This window comes from Vulpes vulpes, chromosome 15 (assembly GCF_048418805.1).
Source record: "Vulpes vulpes isolate BD-2025 chromosome 15, VulVul3, whole genome shotgun sequence".
In the NCBI taxonomy this organism is placed as follows: domain Eukaryota; kingdom Metazoa; phylum Chordata; class Mammalia; order Carnivora; family Canidae; genus Vulpes; species Vulpes vulpes.
In genome coordinates this window covers 104,139,393-104,163,822 of record NC_132794.1, presented here as the reverse complement: position 1 = coordinate 104,163,822, position 24,430 = coordinate 104,139,393, and the positions used below count along the sequence as shown (strand labels likewise).

Genomic DNA, 24,430 nt, shown 5'->3' with positions numbered 1-24,430 from the left:
TGGGAGGTTCTTACGATGGACCAGGATGAGAGGTGACCAGGAGAAGAGGATGATGGTCGGGAGACTTGAGGCACCATGGAAGGAAGGACTTGAGGGTTTACCAGGTGCCTGGCATAGACAGAGACTAATTTGGGTCTCTCCAGCCTGGTGAGCAGGCCAGTGATGGTGTTAGTAGCCAGAATGGAGAACAGGAGAAAGAGGGAAGGACCTGACCTGTCTCTTGGGCTGGAGGTGGGGGAAGAGGACCATGAATTGTTTGGGTCATGATGTGTTTGAGGGTTATGTTCTTTGGGACTCTTTTGGTCCATGAGAGGCACCTAGTTTAAGAACCTAGGGCAGAAGAGGGGTTTTGTGTTAACTCATAGGACTGGGGAGGCAGTCAAGACGGAGGGCACAGTGTCACTGGAGCTACACTGTCACCTCACTGCTCCCTCTGCTTGCTCCCATCTCCTATTTCTCAGTGAATGCTGCCACCACAGCTGCATGCACATATTCTGTCACCTCATAATCAAAGATAGAAAAACTCTTCTCCACTATAACCCATTAGAAAAATCCTGGGTAAGAAACTTGATTGGCCTTGGTTGTGGCATGTGCCCATCCCTGGATGAACCACTGAGGCCAAAGGGAATGTGCACTTTGGCCCAGTCAAAGCCAGGGTTGTCAGAGTCTACTACCAGAGTCAGGGAATGAGGGCCAGGCTCAGAAAAACAAGATGGGGTTAGCAGTGCTTGAGGACGTCCGTGTTCTGCATGGTGATGGAAGGCTTGGACCGAGAGGCACTCAGAGGTAAAGGCACGGTCCTATCAGTGGCCCCAATACCCCACACGAACTGTCTTTCTGCCCTTACCTATCTGGCCTCTTCTCCAGCCATCCTGCCTTGGCTGCTTCAGCCACACTGGTCCCCCCCCCCCCCCCCTTGCTGTTCCTTGAATGCACCAGGCATGTACTCACCACCCCGACTCCGGCTTTTTTTTGGCTCTAGCTCTTCCTTCCACTAGACCCACTCTTTCCCCAGATGCTCCTAGACAAACTCCCACACCTCCAAGTCTCCTTAAATCTTATTTGAATAAGGCTCACACTGGCCCCCTGTTTAATGCCGTATGTCCCTGCACATTCCCAATCCCCTTAACTTCCTCTCATTCTTTTTCAAAGTACTGATCATCTTCTGTCACACTGTGCAATTTACATACTTGGTTTGATTATTGTGTGCCTCATTTCTTCAGTGAAATATAAGTTCCACAGTTAAGATATATCCATGATACATCCTAAACTGTCCCTGGGCCAACTGTGCCCAGGACAATATCCTGTGCTTACTAAATATTTGCTGGATGAGTAAATGAATGAAGACATTTAAAATATGAATGGATCTTGGAGAATAAGCTAGGGGTAGATTTTAGAATCATCAACTTAGAGGTTGTTGAAGATACAGGATTTATTACCCGGGGAAAGTGGGTGAGAAGAGAAATAGGCTAAAGACTGAATCTTGAGAACACCAGATTTATGGTAAACATGTCTAAAGAGGCTTTATAGAGAGTAGGAAAACCAAAGACCTCCACAAAGCTAAGGGAGAATAGAATTTTAGGAAGGAAGGTGTGGTGAGCATGAGTATTAGTCACTCAGAGGGAAAAGGAGTAGGACTCAGAGTGACATGGTTTTAGCATATAGGAAATCTGTCCAGCCACATAATCATGCACCCATCCATTGGTCCATGTATGTATCTACTCACCTATCTGTTTATTCGTCACCTGCCTCTCCATCCATCCATCTGTCCATCCGTCTATCCATCTATCCCATCTATCTACCCATCCATCTACTCCATCTGTCCATCCATCCATTCACTCACCTACTTACCCATCCATCCATCCATCCATCCATCCATCCATCCATCCATCCATTTATGCATCTACCCATCCATCCATCTACCATCTACCTGTAGATGTCTCTGCATGTGTCTACACATCTGTGTGTCCATCCATCCATCCATCCATCTACCCACCCACTCATCTGTGCATCCATCCATCCATCCATTCATCCATCTGGCTGGCCTGCAGTTATTGTGCCAGGAGTAAAGACCCAGCTTCTTATCTATAGTGCAGAGAGGAAGGCAGGCACATATATAGTCATTACAGCCTGGTATGGTAGTCTGTGGTCAGGAAGGTACAGAGTGATATGGGAGAACAGAGATGAGAACAGCTAACTCAGCATGATGGGTCAGCCTGGCTTCCTGGAGAAGCTGCCATCTGAGCTAGGCTGGAAGGATGAGCAGAGAGAGAGAGAAGCTTTGTAGTCATGGGACAGAGGTAGGGGCCTGTGGGTGTGAGGAAGCCCTGGGATGTAAACAACAACCTGTTCACTAGGCTTTGATGCTAAGCATTATTGGGCACACCACACAAGCATGGTCTCTAATTACCCCCCGCTGCCCTGCGAGGGGATAGCCAATGGAGCAATGAGCCCAGGGACTGCCCAGCTCCTACATGGAGGGGGTGGGGGTCAACCAGGTCTTTCTAACTCTGAAACCTGGTTTCTGTCATTTTTTTCCCAAATGATTGTCTTTCATGACAAGAATACAATGTTCTCACACTGTTCAGCCTTACTGTCTTTAGTTCCAGACAGGCAGAATGATAATCCCGGCCAGCCTCTGAATCCAGACGTACTTTATGGCTCAGTAACTAAGACAGCACCAGTTTTTAAAGACAGTTTTCACAGACAGGACATAATGTCCATCAGGGCCTCTTAGCGTCATTTAAAAAAAAATCTACTCAGGTAATACATACTCATTAAGTTCTTACTTTATCTAATTTCCTTTAGAGCACTCATTGCTTATTACAGAGTGGTTTCTCTGTGACAGCTTACTGATTACGAGAGTCATTTCTACAAATAAGAAAAAATCCTCTTGCACCACACCAGTTTATTCTGTTTATTATTATTATTAACTCAGTCCTTCACTTGGGGCACGTTTACTGAGCACAGTCTATTTGACCATAACGATTCTAGACATTTAAGTCACGTACCCATCACCCAGCAGCTCCCGCTTACCTGGTTGGACTCCATAACTCCCTGCTGAACTGTCATGGGAGTTCAGAGTCCTCAACCTTCACCTACCCCAAGGCAGCAGAATTCAGGGACCTGGCTGTGTATCTCATGGGAGATGAATTCTTTCCTGTCACAGAGTGACAACGAGCTCTAAATAATCCAGTTATGTCACCAAGTTGGGGTCATCCAGGTGCTTGTCTTCCTACCTTCTCCTTGCCCTGTGGCCATGACATTAATCATAGGAAAACCTCCATTTTGTGAATTGCATCTTGACTGCAGCACGGGTAAAAGGTGTGATAGATGAGAGATGGAGAGTCATTCCCGGAAGTGCTGAAGTGGGGGCCATGGGGGGCCCTAGGATGGCGGACCACCTTGTCTGAGACTGCTGGCAGCTGAGAGAAACCCCAGCTGATCCCCTCTGCTCCTCTGTGCAGCATATTCCTCTTCAGAGGGGACCCTTCCACTCTGCCCACCAGCTCTGTCACATGCTAAGACCCCTGAAGTTCACAGGGAAGCAAACTGGTTTCCGCCTCAAGCCTACCTAAACCCAACCATGTAGATCTTATTATTTCTTTTTAACTCCAAAGGAAGGCGTTGTTTCCAATCATACAGCTCCTTTTACATATGAGTTTTATGCATTGGGCAGAGAATGGGAAAGGGGGGACCTCAGTATACCTGGGGGAATGCCCTCCCATCCAGACCAATAACTTTTGGGGACCAGTGGCATCCCATGCTGACCAGCATGCTGTCCCCATAAGCTGAGGCTGTTACCTCTGTCCTTGCCCTCCACAAGAGACAAGATTTTTTTTAGTCAGTCACAGTTTGCAGTCAACAGAAGTACCTATAGCCCATGACCCACAGCAGTCTCGTTTTGGTGTGAGGAAATCTGCTCCCTCAATTACGGGGTGGCTGTTGTAGGATTCATGCTGTGGTCTCACAGCCAGGTTTGGAGTCCTCCACGTAGAAGACCCCAGACCCCCCACTTGGGCACTATCCTAAGTTAGATATCCCACATTTACATTTCTGTGCAGTGTTTCCAATTCAGTGAATGGGCAATTGCTCTGTAATTTCTAAAAGCAATTAATTATGCAGAAAATTTTGCATCCAAGAAAAACAAGAGTTTAAAAGAACCATCAGTGTGAAAAACACCACACCAGGCTGGAGTTGGGACTTTTTTTCTCCCTCTCTAGTGGTTGTCAGTGTTGGTGGTGGTCAGAGTGAGGTGGACTGGGGAGGGCATCCTGGTTTTGTTGGTTCTTGGAAGTGGGTGACTGGAGGCCTCAGTCTGGCGTCTGTAAAGGACGGGGGTGATTCCATCGTCACAGGGCAGCTCTAAGGACTAAATGAGATATCGACGCAAATGCATCAGCTCGGTGCCTGCCACCTCACTCTGCAAACACTCAGTAACTATGTCCCATGCTCTTTCCGGAAGTTGTAATCATAGAGGACAAAAAAAGCTGAAGTCCCAAATGTAACATACCCCTCCCCCAATAGCAGGCAGAGACCTTTAAAGTAGGCTTGGTGGGTGGAGGGGGTAGATTCGTACTGCTTTACACTTCTGTGCACCCACAGCATTAAGCAGCGTGTGGAAATGTCAACGCTGTGATGTGAGATGATGTTGCTAAGCTTTACACATCACCATCTTTCCAGTGTTACCCCGCTAGGGGAAAGTGAGGGGCAGAGGCGGGGGTAGGCAAAGTCCAGAGGTGTTTGGAGCATGTGTCATCTCAAGAACATTCCTGTCCAGAATAGACAATTATTGACATACAAAGATAACACAGTGAGACACGAACGGAGGTGGCCACGAGATTGTTGGGCCCGAAGCGCTGGATTCACTATTGTTGAAACTGAATAGGCAGTGGGGGGACCCCTGGCAGCCTCTAGGGGGGCACGTGCGGCTTCAGTGACCCCGAGTTCCCGTGAATAAAGGGTTCTTAGAGGTGCTTGGGTCTGAGTCAGTGATGTGAGGGATCCAGCAAAGGGCAGTGATTGACTCAGTATCATTGAGACTGATCCCTCCTGGCCTCTGGGCGGTTCTGTGCTGTGAATCATCCTGCCAGCCCATTAGGAAGCCAGCCACAACCGGGGGCAGCGTGGCTCGTGGTGCAGGACTCAGGAACCCAGAATCTGCAGAGCCAGAGACATCATGACAGGCGTGTGTGGATGATGGTGACAATGATGAGGATGATGACGAGGAGAGCAGCATTTGTGTGACATTTACTGTGCACCAGGCACCGTGCCGAGTGCTGTCACCGCAACCCCTGAAGAGGGGCTGTCGCTATCCCCTGCCCTGTTTCCGGGATGAGGAGGTCGCCCAGGGGGAGCTGCTGGAACGAGAGCCCAGAGGGCCCGGTCGGCAACAGAGCCCAGGTTCTGTGCACCTGCTTCTGGTGCTAAGTGTGCACCTCTTGCAAACCACCCCCATAAATTTCCTAAGATGCTCAGCGTGTGTGGAGTTGGACACCTGAGGTGACTCTGTTTCCGTGATTTATCCCTTTGAAAACAAAAATTTTAAACAAGAGACCTTTGGATCTCGTCAAGAGAGGGCTTAAGTGCCTCTCACCAAACATATTTCACTTCTCGTGAAAACGGTGGTTTTCAGACTTTTTGGTTTCAAGACTCCTTTACACTCTTAAATTTACTGAGAATCCCAAGGGGGTTTGTGTGTGTGTGGGATAAATCTATCGACGCTATATATATATATATAGAGAGAGAGAGAGAATCAAAGCTGAAGAAAGGTTTACATATTTAGTACTTCATTTAAAAATGACACCAAGAAGCCCATTACATTACTGTAAATAACATTTTTATTAAAAGTTACTGCATTTACAAAACAAAAAAAAAATGTAGGGAGAAGTATGGCAGTGTTGTATACTTCTCTAATCTAGTAGTGTCTGCCTGCAAGACACCTGGAGTCTTATATCTGCATCCCCCATCATGTGGCTTCTGGAAAAACAGGGTCCTCTTGTGAGAACATAGGAGACAGAAAGGTAAATAAAAATAGTATGGATAGGAAAACAGCTTTGACCTCAGGGACCCTAAAAGGCTCTCTGAGATTGCCAGCGTCCTTGGGCGTCTCTTTGACAGCTGCTGCAATAGGAGGAGCAGAATAGTGTTGGGCTGGAAGACGTGTGTGTGCACAAACGTTCCCACAACATCCTTGAACTAAGACATTCTGAGTGTGTGACCGCCCTGTACCCAACCTGTTCAGCATCAGCAGGTCAGAATGGTGAGGTTGGGGCTGGAGGGGTGGGGGGGGGGAGGTGAGGGTGAGCCCAGTGCCAGAGCCCTTCCAGGGGGAAATGATACTGGTACCTACAGAACTGCTGATTCCCATCAGCCATCACTCTGGGGCCGTGTGGCAGGCTGGCATGCCCGGCCCAGCTTGGTCTCTTGCTCCAAGAGATGCCCTCCTGACGGGCAGCACCTTCGCAGACAGCCCTTCCTTCTCCGTTCTGACATGCCGAAGAGTTCAGTGTCACGTTCTGCTCAGTCAGGGAGGACTCTAGGCTGATGTGCTAAATCCACCTGCGTCTAGAAGACTCAGTGGCACTTTTCTCTTAGGTGGGAGCTCATGTCACAGGTAAGCCTCTGCTCCTTGGAATGCTGGGTGGGGTGACACACCTTGATGTGAGCCATCTCAGGTGATCATTTGCCATGATGAGAGCTAAAGGATTTTAATGACAGGAAACCTCTTAGAGTTACAAATGGCAGGAATCCGGAAGTTTGAGGGTTTTTTTAATGAGCACTCAGCAGTTGAAATTCCTACTGGAGAGCTTGGCTGGCTCCATCTGACAGCTTTGAACTTCTTAGAACGGAGGTCTGGGGAGAGAGAAAGCCCTCTCTCCAAGAATATTCACTCCAGCAAAGGATCTTGACACTGTCCTGCTAGAAAAGCTTTTTCTGGAAATAGACAAAAGCAGATGGGAAATACCTCTTCCACGCTCCAGGTTCAAAAATTCAAGTTAAAACATTTAGCTAAAAATAAGATATATGGCTTGAGAAAATGTGCTTTTTGCTTTGCTTCCTGGTTGGTCGTTGGTTCATTCACTGGCTCAGCAGGACTGGAGTGCCAGGTGCTTGGAAGGACCCAGAAGGCCAGAGAACAGAGTGAATGTGACCAGCAGAGGGAAGAGAGTTGGACTCAGGGACTTTTCCCAGGTACCATCGCTCTATAGCAGCGTTTCTCTAATGTCAGTCGGCACTGGAATCAGTTTCTGATTCATGAGGCCTGGGGTGGGGCTTGGTCATTTGCGTTTCTAGAGCATTCCTCATGGTGCTGCTGGAGTCTACACTTGGCCAGAGAGCTGCAAGAATCTTGACCAAGTGACATTGGCTGATGGGCCTTACTCTGCTCTCAGAGGGGTCTGCAAAGCTGGGAATGACAAGGAGCAGACAGCCAGACTGGACCTGTGAGGCACTGAGGAGGGGACGTGGGAGAGGATGGCATGTTGTGGCTGGGGTGAGGGCTGCCAGTCCCATGGTGGTAGTAGCAGGACAGGGAGAATACTTCAAAGTTTCTGTGCTGCACTCATGTCTGGCTCTGACTGGAAGGCTGTGGGCATGGGCTGTGAAAGGCTCTGATACCACCTGGGTACTAGTGCCTCAGAAACCAAGGATACTGAGAAATGGCTACCATGTATCTAGTAAATTACTACCTGAGCAGCCCCCCTGCAAAGGGAGACTTGCCTCCATTGGAGGAGTCATAGATGGGGTGTTGTCCCTAGGCCCGAGCTTGGCCAGAGATTAGAATTCATTGGCTGAGTTTTGCTTGAAAAATACAAAATAAAACAGAGAAGGTTTCAAGGCAAACCTTTGAAAAGAAATCCTTCTAAAATGACCTTTGGATCAATCTTTGACCTGAACTATTCAAATGAGGAAAGCTGACATACATGGACGCCTCTGTGGTTGTCAGGAGGGAATGTGAATGGGCAACACCTATAGCGATGACTCGTAATGCGGGTTACTCAAACACAATGTGTGTTTGAGATTCAGAAGTGCTATGATTGCATGGGCCAAGGTCTCTTTGAGCCACCAAGTGCAGTACTGTGGTCTCACCCCTAGTGCTGTCTCACCCCTAACTCACTGCTGATCATAAGAGAGGGAAAGTGGTGGATGTAGGTGATGGGAGGCCAGATGCCATATCCCAGAGGAACCGTATCTCTGTCTTTGATTCTGTCTCACCACGGCCATCACCTCACACACGATGTCTTGCATTGAAGGCGTGTAGTGACTGTGGTCATTGGAAGGTTGGTGCCTTGTGGAAGGCAGGTGCGGTCTGTGCCAGGCATTGTGCTGGCTGGGGCTGGACCACAAAGCTGAAGATGAGCACTCTGGGCACCAGGCACCTGGATGCTGATGCACCCAGATGCTGATGCACCCTTAGGAGTCACCCTGAAAAACTCAGGCCTTGCGAGCATCACCAGGCTCAGAGAAAGCAGAAAGGGTGTTTCCTGGGTGTTTCTTGGGTGTACAGGTGCCACCAAGTACTGCCTGTCCACCAGATTCTGTTCCAACCCACATGGGAGAGTGTCCTCTTGAGGGAGCTAGGCTAAGTGTTCCTTGTCCACAGGGGGCAGGTGTGCTGGCCTCAGGTGGCTTCAGAACCCAGCAAAAGTCCTGTTTCCATGCATGGTCTGGCCCTCCCTGGCTGAGGATCCTGATGATCCACTTAATTCCTCTATACTTGCCCTGTCGTGAGAAGGAGGAGAGATACCTGCCCCATTACCTGCATCACAGGCCTGTGGTGGGAGAGAAGGAGCCAGCACTGCAAGCATCTTTAGCATATAACAGTAACATTCACATCCAGCCCTATTCTGTGCCCAGGCCCCGGGTTCCGGGCCTCCGTCCTCCCCACAGCCCCATGGAGGAGGTCCTGTCAGCATATCTGCCTTTTATACAGAGGGAGATGCAAAGGTGAACACAGCAGCAGAGGTAGCAGTCTGACTTCAGGGCTCCTGTCCTTTTCCCACGATGCCCCCACACCCACAAGCTCCGAGAAGGGTCCACACATGTGTCTGCTCTTCCATCAAGGCATCCAAAGAGATGGTCCCAGCCAGGCCAGCTCCTGCCAGGTGCCTCCCTGTCTCCAGCCTCAGGAGTGTTCCTTGCAGTCAGGAGAGGGCTGGTTGGGGAGGCTGCTGACTTCTCCCTGCAGGCCTGGGAAGCCCCACTTTTTGTTCCCCTCACTTCTCAACTTCGGCCGCATCCTCTGGGGAGACTGTATACAAAGTCAGGGGCAGGGAGCGGTGCTCAGCGAGGGAAATCTGGGGCCAAGGGACTTCTTCACATAGCTGTGTCATGGGATTGCATTCAGCCTTACTGAACAGTAACAACAGATACTATGTTTTAATGTTTTTTTTTTTTTTAAAGAGGAAATTTATTTTATTTTTTTATTCATTTATGACAGTCACAGAGAGAGAGAGGCAGAGACATAGGCAGAGGGAGAAGCAGGCTCCATGCACCAGGAGCCCAACGTGGGATTCGATCCCGGGTCTCCAGGATCGCACCCTGGGCCAAAGGCAGGCGCCAAACCGCTGCGCCACCCAGGGATCCCCTGTTTTAATGTTTTTAAACTGCAAGCCCTATTAAACAAAAAGAATGCCCAATCCTCCTGTCATTACACTTTATTGGACCTAGTAAATATTACTTACATCCACTTAAATCAGATTTCAGCCTCTCAAGCACACAATTCACATCATAATGGCAGCAAAAGTCCAAGAACTAAAATTTAAAAATTGAATATTCGTTCTCCTATCAGTGTTGTGGGGGTGAGGATGAACTGGAGAACCTGGGGTTTTCTTTTGAAAGTCTGGCTCTCTTACCAGCTCCATGACTTTGGCTGGATATCGACCTTTCTGGACCTCAGTGTCCTCCACTGTAAAGTAAGGCTGACCCAGGCGGTCGGGCTGTTATGTGTTCGGTGACACAGGCTGGCGAAGCATCTCACACAGTGACTGGCTCTGAGTAAATGCAGAGTTGTTGTTAGTACCATGCTGGAGAAGTTAGATGTGGGCTGAGGCTTCTCTCCTGTTCTGTGCTGAAACCAGAACACCAAGATGTCCATGATGAATATCAGTCCCTAGGTGATCAGAGCCATAGTGTGCGGCACTTGGGTTCATTGATTTATTCATTCATTCCCGTATTCATTCAGGACATATTTACCAAATATCTACTCTATGTGAGACACAAGCCTAAGGGCTCAGCTTCTCATGGTGGAGGTGGTGAGACTATTAACAAAGTGAGGAAGTGCAGGAGAGATGTGGGCAGGAAGGCTAAGTGAGCACCCTCCTTGGGGCTCAGAGCCAGCAGGCAGAGTTTGGCTGGAGGCCCCCCAGGAGACCTCGGGAGCATTGAGAGTAGAGCACAAAAAGCCTTAAGCTCCCCTGGTTGGGCAGAAGTGTTGTTTTATTTTATTTTAAATTTATTTATTTGTGTTAGACATAGAAAGAGAGAGAGGCAGAGACACCGGAGGAGGGAGAAGCAGGCTCTATGCCGGGAGCCCGACGTGGGACTCGATCCCAGGTCTCCAGGATCGTGCTCTGGGCCAAAGGCAGGCGCTAAACCCCTGAGCCACCCAGGGATCCCAGAAGTGTTATTTTAAACTGGGCTGAGAGCTTTAGGGAAAAATATAGAAAATGGGGCCGGGACTGTGGGGGCAGGACACACTGCTGACAAGAGGATATTCGATGTGAGAATGGATTACCAAGGAGAGTTGTGGATATTCTGAAAAAAGGGGAATTATCTGATAGCAGTGGAATAAGTGATTTATTCTTTTGACGTATAACACCACAATTCCCTGTCTCCTGAGCATTGGCCCATCCAGGGAAGAAGATATTAGGGACTAGTTGTTTGCTGAGCTCAAAGTCTCTGTTGACCTTAAAACAACTTGCCTAGAAGAAAAACGACCTAGTGTATATTTACTATTGAACATAATTTTCCTTAGGAAGTCTGCAACCCTATTAAAGATTAATAGGAAATCTTATTTTCATATGTTTCTGCTTAAAGTCTGTTTGTGCAAGTGTAGGCTGTTAGCCATTCAGACATGTGTTTACGTTCTTTCCCCACCCCCTCTCCGGGCAAGCAGAAGCTAGGCTCCTTTAATGTGTGGAAGGTAAATTAACATTCTGCTGAGCAGAGCTTGAAGCTTGGGGCTCAGGTACCACAGAGGTATTTAGCGCTTGTCCTTTGGGGGTAAGGGCAAAGGGAGGAATTTTGCAAATTATTAAAGTCAAGAGAACCTGTGTAATTTCAATTTCTCATCTTCTGGGAATCCCCAAAGAAGCAAGGTTTGACTGAATTGACTGAAGGAGGCCAGGCAGCATTTGGGATAATTTCTAGAATTTACCTGTGTTTCTCTGAAGTAGTTAGAGTTTAGTTTCTCTAGCTACAAACATCATGATGCAACACTTCTTTCTGAAGGGACAGACAGCGGCACCTCCTTAAATTGCTACAGGCCTGATGCTAGCCGGCTCAGCAGAGGGCCACATATGGGGACCACATGTAGTGACCTGTGGAATTGCCTTGACTTGTTTCTGGGAGTGTGATTCCATTGGCCTATAAAACACATTTCTCTGCTAGAAGATGTGAAGGACTCCAAGACATTGCTCTTTGGGCATAATGGTAGGATTAAGCCTGATGTTAATCATGAGGGCATTGAGCACATATAGACCTTGGACAGATGGATTAGTGATCTCAGGACAAAGCATTTCATACACAAATTATTAGCAGAAGAGTTCTAAGAAAGGTATCAGTTTGACTGTCTCTACCCTAAGGCTTCATAGAGGTCTCAGGATCAGAAAGGACCTCCAGGGCTGGTCCAAAGCAAAACAGAAGACACAGGGCTGATGAGTCCTGTCCTCATCTAGGAATCTGGAGGTCATACACAGGTGCTAGGTGCCTGGCACACTGGCCCTCCAGGAGCACTTTGAAGGACTTACTAGCATCCAACTAGAGTAAATCAAGCTTCAGAGATGCTAAGGTACTTTCTCCAAATCCCATGTTTTAGCAAGTGGCTGAATTGCAATCGAAGTCCTGGTCCATTTTTAAATTCTACGTTCAAAACCTCTACTGTATGCTGATTTTTAGTAGTGTTTGAGTTTTCTTTTGCTGTTGTGGTACATTACTGCAAACATGGTGGCTTTAACACAAATTTATACTCTTATATTTCCAGAATGACCAGAAGTCATACACAGATCTCATGGGGCTGAAATCTAAGCACCCGCAGGACTGAGTTCCTTTTGGAGGCTCTAGGGGTGAATCCATGTCCTTGACTTTTGGCCCACACACATTTCTTGGTTCCTGGTCCCTGCCCCCATCTTCATAATCAGCAAAAGCTGATTCAGTCTTTTGCACGTGGCATCTGATCCTCTCATCTGCCTTCTTCCTGTTTTAAAGATCCTGTGATTACATTGAGCCCACCTGCATGATCCAGGACGCTCTGCTCACCTCAAGATCTAAGACTATAATCTCACATTCAAAGTCCTTTTCACCACGTTAGGTAACATAGTCCACAGTTCCAGAGCTGATGAGAGTAGAGTGTAGACATCTTATTCTGCCAACTGTAGTGTTTCTGCTGAGCTACGTTTGTAATTTTTGCTAGATCATGAATTGTAGAACTAGTTAGTCCTGCTCCTTGCTAGAAAGTACAGAGCCAAATATGTAGCTTTCATCTAGCCAAGGGTATATGTGCATTTTGTAGTAGCTGTACCGCTGCCTCTATCTGATCTTTCAACGGCCCCAAATACCTTCACTCATTTTTACATTTATGCTGTTGCATCAAAGCTACATCTGAATGCATCTCAAAAATCTTTCTGAAGTGAGAGTGGACATAAATAATTCAGTGAAACCAGGGTAGCTGAACTTTGCTGCCCCAGGGTTCCTAAGCAGTTGACTTGGAGCTCCTTAGATCCCTGGAAGAATGTAAGGTGACTGCTGTAATTCACTCCTGAAGATGGAAGTGCCTGCAGAATTTTACAAAGTGAATTCACACTGTGTTGGTCTAGAGTTTCAAGGTATGGTTCTACTGGTGAAAGATTGGTTGAGCGTCTAGATTTCTGTTTTTCCTCGTGGCCAAAAGTCAAAAAACTGATTACTAAAGTTTCCCTGCAGAAATACAAAAGACCTACTGGATAAGCTTGACTCTTAAAAGAGTTTTAGCTTATTTGTCACAGACAGCTATTGGATATCTGAAAGCTTTATGATAATTTAATCACCCAGAAAACCTCAAATTTATTTTTTCCCTCAATTTCTTCCCATAAAAAACGAGTAGTGTCAAAGCTAAGTTTTCTGCACTGAAGGACATTTTGTAGCATGGATAGTACAGAACAACTTTATTTGACTTGGCAGTGTAGCATAGGACTGCTTGCAGGGTTTCTGTGCCCTATTATGACTTAGAGTCTGCTTATCCTGTGACCATCGGTGTGTGCAGTAAAGAGATTGGTGAGGGCCGTGAAGGGAGGAGTCCTGGCTGGAGGGCAGCTCTGGGGCATCTGATCCCAGGCTGCCAAGAGCCCCTTCACCATTGGAATGGATTCCTTTGCCAACTGCCATAGCTTGCTTTTCAAATTTGCCACGTAGAGATTAGCTGTCAGCCACTGTCAGGCCACTCTGCAGCTGTTGATTGACAGCTGTCAGTGCTTATGCAAGGTGGCTTCATGAGGGATGCCCAGATGGATCAGATGCCGACCTGGACGCCCTTCAGGGGGCTGCTGCTGCTGCTTGATGTAATGGAAAAGGCTAAGGAAACATTGCACCTCTGCCCTGTGGCATGTTACACTGAACCCTCACCCTGGAGAGACACCCCAAGCAGGACACATGGATTAAAACCATGTGTGACTCCATCTGCATTTCCTAAAGCCCTTCTTTGGTGGGACTTGGTCACAGCACCGTGGCTCAAGCCCAGAAGGCAGTGACTGTAGCCTCCTGGGACCCTCATGCTGGGCCAGGAGCTATTGGGGAGCTGGACAAGCCACTGTGACCAGGGTTCTCCAGGGTGAGTGATAAGAGGGCAGGGGTTAAATGGGTTGTGGCCTCCCAAGTATCCGGATGAAGGTGAGCAGGGATTTGGGAGGAACAGGCCAATTCTCTGCTTGGCCACAGGGACCGTACTGTCCCAGGAAACAGAGGCATTGGGAAAGCTTCTTGGACCTCCTAGTACTCTCTCCCAAAAACGTGGGGCTGCAGTTTGGCTAAGTCAATGAGAAGTGCATTAATTGGCTGAGGCTTTAATCATCCCACCAGGAGTGCAAACCCACTCCTGAGGGGTTTGAGAAGGGGCTGAGAAGCTCTAGATGTGCAGAGCTTTGGGTATTTGTGTCCCGGTGTGTGAACTTGCGCGAAGTCTTTTGCTCCAGAATAGCCACAGTCACTCTCTGGCCCGGGGAAGACCCTGGCTCTCTGAAGGGCAGCCTGAGCCCTCCAGCTCTGCAGCCTGTCCCCCAGACAACATGCTGGGCTTTTGCTCTAGCAGACCCATGTGTACAGCACAAAGTGGGGAATAGCAAGGCAAGAAAACCCCTCTGCAAAATGTCGTTAATATAGGCTCTGATCAGTGAGAGGATGCTTTCCAGATGTGCTCTCCTATGGGCTGCTGGGGAAGAAGGGCTAAGGTAACTTTCTAAATACAGAATGAGAAAAATCTGTTTTGTGTCATCGTACCAGAAAATCACCATTCCAGAACTCTTGCTTTGTCATCCCGGCTCTAATATTAGCAGCATGTTTTTCAAATTATTTTTATTCTGCATAAGAGATTAGCAGTCTTAAACTCACTGATATTTAGTCACTTAAAAAATATGTATTTCCCCCTCAACCCCAGGGGGAAAAGTAGCTTTTCTTAAAATGCCTTTATTCTATGAGCTCATATGACAGAGAAGTATTAAGTAACACCACAGGATTCCTGGCTTCAGACTTCTCAAATTTGTTTTGGTCAGAGTCACTACACAGATGTAGACTGAGTATGTGATACAAGGGCGAGCAGAAGACAGGCTAGGATGTGCATCTCCCTGTGTCTAGCTTGCTGTGGGTCTCTACTGCAAGGGCTTAATGTTGGAATGGACCAGGAATTGGGGAGCCAAACGAGAACGGATGGGAAGTAAAAATGTATTGGGCAAAAAAAAAAAATGTATTGGGCATCATGTATTCTGGGTTCTGGGTGAGGTGCTTTATTTAACTGTGAGTGAGTTCTCACTGCAGCCACGTAAAGCCACTGTGGATGGCATTCACCCCATTTTCCAGGTGAAGAAATGGGGAGCTGGAGAAGTGAACTAGTTTGCTAAGGTGTGAGAGCATGAAAAAAGTGGAGCTGGGAGTGGAAACAGGTGCAGGTCCCTCTGAGGCCTGACATGCTTTGTTTCCTCTAACAAAGAAAACCTTCAGACACAAAATGGCTTGCATTGAAAACCCAGACTTTAAAGCCCTGATGTTCACACTGGGGTCAGAGAAAAATGCTAGTCATTTTTTACATGAACAGATGAATAAAGGGATCCTGTCCCAAGGTTCTGGGTTTTTACCGGTCAGTCAAGTTCTGCGGTTCTGCTTGGACACTGATGCCATCCCCAAAAGCCCCGTAATAAAGGGAAGCGTAATTCATGGGTAGACTCACTGCCCTCAGATGAAGCATTTTGTCTGCATCCTTGATCCCTGCTGTTCCCCCACATGCCATTCCTAGAGCCCATGGAGGTCATATAATCAGGGAAACATCATTAGGGAGGAGGCTCTGATGAGCAGTTCTGGGCCAATGGGGGGAGGCGAGGGGAACAGTTCTACACTCGATGACTTAAATGATATCCCTGGAAGCTTCAAGTCCAGCACCCCCTGCCTTTTCCCCTTGCAGGGCTTCCACCTGCCACCACCCACTGTGCGACTCAGAGCAGGAGCTTAACCTTTTTGGCCTTTAGCTCTCTTGTGTGTGAGATGAGAGGCTTCCCTAGAAAAGCCTGAGTCCCTGTGCTCAGAGGAAACCCAACGCCTAGACACTAAGTAATGGCAAAACGGGTGAGAACAACAATAACGTTTTGAAAACAAGTGTTCTTTTTTTTCCCAAGTATCTTCAAGTGTCCCATAGATTGTGTTGCTGAAGTGGAAGGGAAATTCGAGAGCTAAGTGGCTCGGCAACATCTGTGGGAGTTCTGGGTAGCCTGTGCCAGAGCTTGGACCTCATTCAAGACCTCACAATTCCTAGTCCAGACCTCAGTTGCACCAACCACACGGCTTGTGTCCAAGGATGGGATTCAGCCTGGGAAAAAAAAAAAAAAAACATTTAAAAGAATAAGACGATCCAGGATGAGTTAAACTGGGCATTACTCATATGTTGGTTTTTTTTTTTAAACCATTTGCCATAACACTGTTTTCCTAAAAATGCTTCAGAAAATGTAGGTAAATGATTTTCCCCCACTGTCAAAAGACCATCTGCTGTTTGAGAAGACTCTCTCCTGGATTTTATCGTTATAATCATTTTTCTATTTCCAGTTAGCAGCATGCTCCCTTTTATATGATATTTTCTGCAGAAACCACTGTTTTCTCTTTAGCAGATTTCCTGAGGCTAACTTGGCATTTACCGGTGTCTTCCTCCTTTCTCAGGGTGAGGATTTTCTTTCAGAGGGAGATACATTTCTACATTAGCGCCTATTCATTTCCTTTTCATTTACTCAGAGAAAAACAATCAGGTTCATCACTGCTTGTAGTCATGGAGATTTCATGTCTCCAGAAGAAATCCAATTGTGGAATTCCTTTGTTAATCCCACACTGGACATTTAAGCTTTTGTGTTTGGATCAGTGCAGCCCAGGCAGGGGAGCCAGTGAAACAGGTTACAACACGACTCTTAATCCAGGGTGGGCAGGGGAAGTATGTGCAGCAAGGCTGTCCTGGGATGCTGGGGGCGGCAGCGGGGTTGGGTAGCAGGTTCTCGGGCCGTGGTTGGCAACGGGACAGGTGAAGATCTTAGGCTGGAACCACCTGCAAGACATTTGCATCCCATGGTGTGGGTGAATTGAGCACAGTACATCTTCCTTGTAGGCCTGTCCTGTCCTCCCCTGTGTTCCCCCCCTACCCCCAGCACCACCGTGTGCTGAGCTGTCTGCGCCTTGATTTTGCTCCTCCTTTCTATAGTCTTGACTTCTATTCCTAGTGAAACCTGCCTCTCCGTGCATCCTCCTTTCTTCCATTCCTTTAGGCCTTCAGATCTCCCCACTTGCTCCCCACTGGCTGCAGTCTCCTAAGTGACTGTCTCTCCCGCCACTGGCCAGTGTCCTGCCTCCCCATTGCTGCTAGACCAGTGAGGGCACAGGGTAGGTCTCCAGCAAATCTTTGCCGGACAACTGAGAGACTCAAAAGTCTTCCTAATATGCAAATCTGATCATGTTACTTCTCTGTTTAAAAACCTTCAGTGGTTCCCAGTGCTTTGTAGGATAAGATCCAAACTCTTAGGTCATTCGAGGCTCTTCACATCCTTGCCAGCATCATCACCCGTCACTCACCATTTGCATCCTGTGGCTCGGCCATCCCCAGTGAGCAACCAACAATTTTCTGGGTGATGCATGCGTTAAGTGTAGCGGTTGCAAATGATTTCCAGCTCTGGAGTCAGATTGAGCGTGGTCGTGCTCCAGCTCCACCAGGGAGCTCTGCAAACTGGAGGGAATTCACTTAAATAAACTGTCTTTGCCTCTGCTTCCTCATCTGCAAAATGGGGCTGATAGTAACACCTACTAAGGATTGATGTGAGAGTTAAATGTGTTTTGCATAATGAATTAGCTAGAAACAACTTAAGTGTGCATACTCATCAAGCCCTTAAATCAGTCTCTGGCATATACAGACATTCCATTATAGTTACCCTGGGAGTTCTCGGAGCTAGATAAAGTCCTCATGCTTCCCTGGGATACCCCCTCCACAGGGTTTGCCTGACAGACCCGAGCCATCCTGTGATTCTCAGTCCTCAAATCGTGGCCTCTTTGAAATGAACATCTGTAGCTATGGAGGGTTAAAAGCTTAAGTTACGGCATCAGAATATGTTGTGTCACATCCTGCTCCTACTATTCACTATTTTACTCTAGTCTTATCTTGCTAAGCTGTGATTTCCTCCTTTATGAACTTCGGGTAAGAAAATAATCATCTCTACCTTATTAAGAGTTGTCAGGAAAAAAATATAAAGTCAAGATACTTCATTCAGGTTAGCGATCATTTTTATTAGCAGCCTTTCTGCCTTTTATCAAGAACTAGCCACAGTATTATGATAAACTTTTTCCTTGTTTCTCTCCATGCGTTATTTGAGTTCAGAGACAGGGAATTTATCATTGCATCTCAGGCACTTGACACATCATTCAGACCATGGAACTATGGAACCCACAAGGATTCGGCTGCTTTATTCTGGATACATGTGACCATTTGAATATGTTGCTTTAAATAGAGATTTCAGAGGACCATGTCTCTTAAGAGAAGATGTTAGGAGGGAAGGGGTGTTTGAGGACTGATTATTCTTTTCTTTGGGAGATCCTAAAGCCTGAAGATTAAACGGTCCTTCACCATTTAATTTGGTCCAAAGGTGCCTGGATATGGAGAGGAAGCCAGACTGGAAAGGCTGGGACTTCACTCCCGAGCCATGACTTGTGTTTTACCAGTAGGATTGAATACATCATCCTGGCCCCTAAATGGGGTTATGCCCAGGCCTAGTAACACAGCTGGTTATCCAAGAACAACACCAAGCCCTAATTTGTCCTGTTACCTGATCATCTTGCTATGAATACTCTCACCAAGGTTACTTTCAAGTCACCGCGATGATGTTAACCAACTTGCAAAGTCCCTGAAAATGGACGAGGCAGCTGGTAATGAGCTGGTTCCAGCACACACTCTGTGAACTTCGTCCTGCTTCACTTTTTCGATCTGTAAAATATGAGTGCTCTGAAGTTACTGTCCTGTCTCCAAGTAGAAATGTCAGTGGGAGGTGAGTCAAATGTGGAAAAACAAACATGCAAATGTTAGTGTTTTGGCAATGCCCCATGTGCTCAGCATTATTTCAAAACTCTTTGTGTCCACTGGCTGTGTGCATCTTAGGACCGGGATCTGAGCTGACAATCTTCTCTTGCAAACCAGCCTGTCTGGAGTTCTGCTCAGAGCAGTGTATCTGGTTTTATCCTCCCAATCAGGATTATACTCTCTGCAGCAGACTGACTCAATTAGCCTTTCATTCCAAAGTCCAATTGTGAGTCAATTCTGAGGTTGTTAAGCAAAATGAGTCTGGTGGCATTAGCCTCGCACTGAAGGATAGTAATCCGCACCACAGTGCCGTTCAGTTAATAGCCTGCTTGAGAGACTACAAGAAACAGGGACTTGGAGACAAAGCGACCTTTTGTCCATCTCCGGGGGACAGGCTGGGAGTGCAGGGCTGCCAGGTCGGAGAGCTGCTCAGGTTGTGTGCAGAACTGGAACCCAGCTGCCTGGACCACAGTTGGCCTTTGCAAAGTTAGAAGCCCAACAGCACTAGATCATTAACTTTCATGACCGGGAAAATTCTTCTGAAATTAACACTTGTTCCAAGCTCCGCTGCCATTGGAGCCAGTTGAGTAAGCCTGAGCCACCTTTAGGGATTTCCTTGGAAACATAAATCCTCTAACCAGGCTACAGAAAATGGCCAGGTTTTATGCCCTTCAGTATGTTCAATTAGAGTCAGAAAACACCGACTAGGCTTAGGCTGTGGGAGATCCAGGCGCACAGAAAGGCACAAGCACGAGTCTCATTTGGAGGATTTTGCCAAGCCACATGGCCCTGCTTGGGAAGCGGTAGGAAGGGACCTCTCTGAGGACTGTCAGGTGCCGTGCAAAGAAAATAAAGCTGAGCTCCAGCATCTGCCCTGGGGACGGACAGTGATGCACACACATAAGGGTGTCCAGATCGGCGCAGAGAGGGAAGCTCAGATACCCCTGGTTAAAAGGGTTCAAGGAGAGACCAGTCCCTCACAAACACCCTGCAGCCTTTGCAGTGTGCTGTGAACTCGGACGATTTCATCAAGCCTTTTAACTCCCTTCGAGTTACAATTGTAGTAAAGGGACACGTAATGGGCTTCCTGCAGGCCTTTTACAAACCTCTGTGATCTCCATACACGCTACCTTGCTCTGCCCCACCACACAAGCAAGCTGGTAACCTAAAGCATGCTAAGTAAACACATTTTCTTGGGTGGAAGGAAGTAAAAACAGGCTGCCAATTTGGGTAAGCTGAAGAGAAAAAGGCTGAGACAACTGTCCATTGTCTGCCATAATTGCTGGATAATTTAAATTCTCTTGAAGTCCATTGTGTTCTTCACTCAGAAGCAGAGCTGTTGTCTGCTGAGATGACCTCAGAGGTGGCCCCGCTCTCATTCAGGATTTCTCCAACAATATCCTCTTCAGATTGAAAAACAGCCAGTTGGCCACAAAGAGCCCTCTTCCTCCCCAGCCTGGTGTGGCTGCGGCCCCTCTCCACCTCTGGGTGTCTGCAGTTTCACCACCACTCAGGGCTTCCTGGTGGACTGCCCTGCCCCCAGGGCTGGTCCCCAAAGTGCAGACAGAGTCAGCAGCTGATCAGCGCCTCCAAGCACCACCTCCAACGGAAGGCCTAGTCATAAGGTGAAATGGTGCCCAGAGTGAGCGTGAGCATCACCTGTCCCTCCTGCCTTTCCCCTTGGTCTAGAGAGGGAGCTCCTTCTCAGTGTCACTTGGCTGGAATCAATCTCTGTCCCCTGGGCTGGTGAATGAGAGATAACTTACAAGACAAATTCACGTATTTTTAAAGCCAGCAGGAATTACGGGAGCAGATGGGCTGTAGGATCCTATTTTGATGCCAGGGACATGTTTCTGTATAAAGTAAATATTTTCCCAGTGTGGATCTCTGGTGAGTGTGGAGAGAAGCATATTTCCTAAGGATGCAAATAAGTCTGTCAGAAATAAATATTGAATGGAAACTTCAAAGCATCTCGATTTCTACAGTTATAGGCTCTGAAGACTTCTCTGCAAATAAGCAGACACACAGGTGGGCCAGGGCTGCGGGAGGGAGGGGACAGTAGTGGGGGGTGGGTTGTATAAGAGACGATGCTAGCATCCTAAGAGTTCATACTTCCTATATTTTCTGGTGTGGAAAAAGGCCTATCAACAAAGGAACAAAGAAAAGTTGCCATTTGTCCAGAAGTTTAGGGTATTTGAACGCACGCCACCTGCCCTTTCTTCCCGTTGCAGATCTCGCCTTGCGGATTTTTTTACCAACTGCCAACCTGAGTCAAGGTCTGCCAGCAGCTGTCTAAAGGAAAACTATGCTGACTGCCTCCTCGCCTACTCAGGGCTTATTGGTAAGATTGGAGAGAAGCGGGATGGGAGAGAAATCTGGTTTACAAATACAGACCTTTTTCCATTGTAGCCTGCCACTATCTGTGAAAGGAAAAATATCCTCCAGGAACCCTCTGTGCTGGAGTTTTGCTGTTAAGCCCTGTAGGACTCCCCTGTTAAGAAAAGGGGGTGGGGAGGAACACGAGGATCATGGATGTGCGGAGGCAGAGGCAGGAAGAGGAGGATCACAGTAGTAGTATCACAGTATCACAGGCAGACCACAAGCATGAGCACCTGGGAAGCATCCCGGGTGGAGATCTGACCACACAGAACAACAGTAGGAAAGAAGCATGATTGTGAGAGAGGGTAGCAAGTCAACCCCAGCTCATTGAATTAAGGAACTTGGAAGTCATTCCGTCTGGGGAAATAAAAAAAGGCTGTTCCCCAGAAATGGAAATAAAACCTCTAACCACCAGAGTCCTTCTCACCATTAATATTCTTGGTAATTCAGATCCTGGTGTGCAGGGGGTGATTTAGCCTAAAATTTTTCCCTGAGAACAGACATAGCAGAAACAATGTTTTTGCCTCTCAAGAGCTGAGGCTTTAGAAGAACCAGGTTCTCTATGTCTGAGGCAACAGTGCAGTTGCCAGGGTGCCAATGAGTTAGGAGAGTCAAAGAGGCAGATCTGTGTCCATGGATAAAAGGGGCAGGCGGGAAGAAAGGCAGGTGTTCCAGGTCGCAGGGCCTGAAGAAGCCTCGGTGGCGGGGCTCTGTCACGATTGACGTGTGAAGACAAACACGTAGTGAAGGCTGTGGAGGGCTGAGGGAAATCACCCTTGTCAGAAGTGGATGGCTCAGCCAGGGTGTGTGTGCCTGCCACAATCGCACAAGTCACCAGGCAGAAAGAACTTCCCACCAAGAATGACAGCACAGACTAAATCATTTTGTCACTAGAGTGTCTTCAGCAAGAGCTTTCAGGAAAGTCAACTATGGCACATAATGCAGGGATATTACAGGGCCCTGTACACTCATCCCCGTGGTTGAAAGGTCTCTTGGGCAAAATCTTTTACCAGTATTGTTTACCATTTTTGTGGATATATCCCAATGGGTGTATCTTCCTTGAGTCAGTATTCCAAGTTTGCATTCACTCTTTGCTTTCTTAAGTTGGTCTCTAGTGGGGGTTACTTATCAACTGTGGAATTACAGGAACAATGGAAATAATTAAGCCATGCTCATTATAAAAAGTTAAAAAAATACAGAAAAACCCAAAGGAGACAGTAGGAAGGCTCTACAACTCTACACCCAGACGTAAATACTATTAACACCTTAGTCCATATCCTTCCAGGCATATGTGCTCATTAAATCCTCCATGAGTGGCCAAGGCAGAGTGCTGCCAGGGATTTCTGGCTTGGCAAACCATCACATGCCTAGGATGATAAAACACTCATCACGTAATGGAATGAAATGGTTGAAGCAATGCATTTTACAGACCAAAATTTATTTTCCTCTTGGGTCTGGATCTTCCCCTTCACACTGGTCATTGGGTTCTAATGTCTTTCAGGACAAAGCCTGTGCCTCCTTCTTCCATATGTCAGGGATCCATCATGGTGCCCAGCATTCAGTAGCTGCCTAGTAGATACATTTTAACTTCTTGGCTTAGGGTTTTGGATATCTTTTCCTTTCTCCTCCAAAGTTAGGTGCTCACTGTCTGCTGTGGGTCAAAGTTCCCATCCCGAGGTATAATGGGAGATAATGTACTCAAACTGGTAAGGAATGTAGGGCAAAAAAGATATGTCCTTGACCCAGAAGAGCTTACAAAGAATTTTTCTTTCTGTTTATGAACCAAATATATCCTATGGCTCACTGACCGCCTATTACTTCTTAGGTCCATAAAATACAGAAAAACAGAAGGCTTCTTGGCATGAATAGGCATCGCCTGGTGTGAGCCACCCAGGAGAAGACATTTGAGTTGTATTAAGTATAAATGCATTGTTTATTTACACCAGCACAGAGCTCATCAGAAAAACCATGAATATAGGAAGATGTAGGCAAGAAAGACCACCCAGTAATTCTTTGAGGACTTTTGAGGACTATTGAGACAATACTCTAAAAGCCATCAGCATAGAGAATTTCCACTGTTTATTTCCAATTCCTTCGCAACTTGGAAGACTTTATTTAAATCAGTTGAGAGTCTGATGAGCAGAGGCCTCATTATATATGTTCCGGATGTGGGGTAACCCAAAGGATAGCTTCTAAGCTTCCCTGTGTTACTTTGAAGGAGCCATTTGCTTCTGAGGGAAGTGGATACAAAGTCCTAAAAGGATTTTTAAGATATGTAAAACCAGTTCTATCTATTTATGAAGATTAATGACATTTTCAAGAAAATGCAAGGGATTTGGCAACTCATGCATTCTAAGTTAATTCTCTCCTACTCCGTAACATCCATACCATTTGTGCAGGAAAAAAAATACCCTAAGTGCAGCTCAAGGAGTTCTGTTATAATTTTTAAAGTAAATGTGTAAATTATTTTTTGTGCTCAAGATAAATTGCCAAGAAAATGAACTGTTTAACATAATTTCCCACTCAGCAAACACAGTGTTTGTAATTATCCGTGGCGCATCCACCATCAGAGGAGCTTTTGTTTCTTTTTAGGCTATAGAAAAGTCTGTACTGTCACATAAGAACAAGATGCCTTGTTTTTACTTTTTTAGGTACAGTCATGACCCCCAACTACATAGACTCCAGTAGCCTCAGCGTGGCCCCGTGGTGTGACTGCAGCAACAGTGGGAACGATCTAGAAGAGTGCTTGAAATTTTTGAATTTCTTCAAGGACAATACTTGTCTTAGTGAGTTTTAAAAAGAAAAAGGAAGCAAACACACAGACATGCTCTCCTCTCTGTGTTCTAGCCGTACCTCCATGTTTCTTGTGTCTGCCTCTTCTCTTTTTCTCTCTCTGTTGCTTTTTTCCTGCTCGCTGGTGGTGAATCCAGCATCTCTTGGCCACACTACGCAATGCAGCAGGGAACAGAGCAAGTGGGTGCTGCCAAGTCCGTGAATCCAAAGGCCTAAGAGAGCAAGAGATTCAAACAACGGAGGGTACATTATGTCGGA

The 24,430-nt window shown here is 47.0% G+C and overlaps 1 protein-coding gene across 6 annotated transcripts in view; it reads left to right on the top strand.

Moving 5' to 3' along the window:
- GFRA1 (GDNF family receptor alpha 1) overlaps positions 1-24,430 on the top strand; it is a 203,553-nt gene that overhangs the window by 148,017 nt on the left and 31,106 nt on the right. For all 6 annotated transcript variants that reach the window (XM_072740188.1, XM_072740191.1, XM_072740186.1 and 3 more), the window contains 2 exons: positions 21,232-21,341; positions 24,031-24,165. In XM_072740188.1, coding sequence (XP_072596289.1) covers positions 21,232-21,341; positions 24,031-24,165 — 245 coding nt within the window. The remainder of the gene's footprint in view (positions 1-21,231; positions 21,342-24,030; positions 24,166-24,430) is intronic.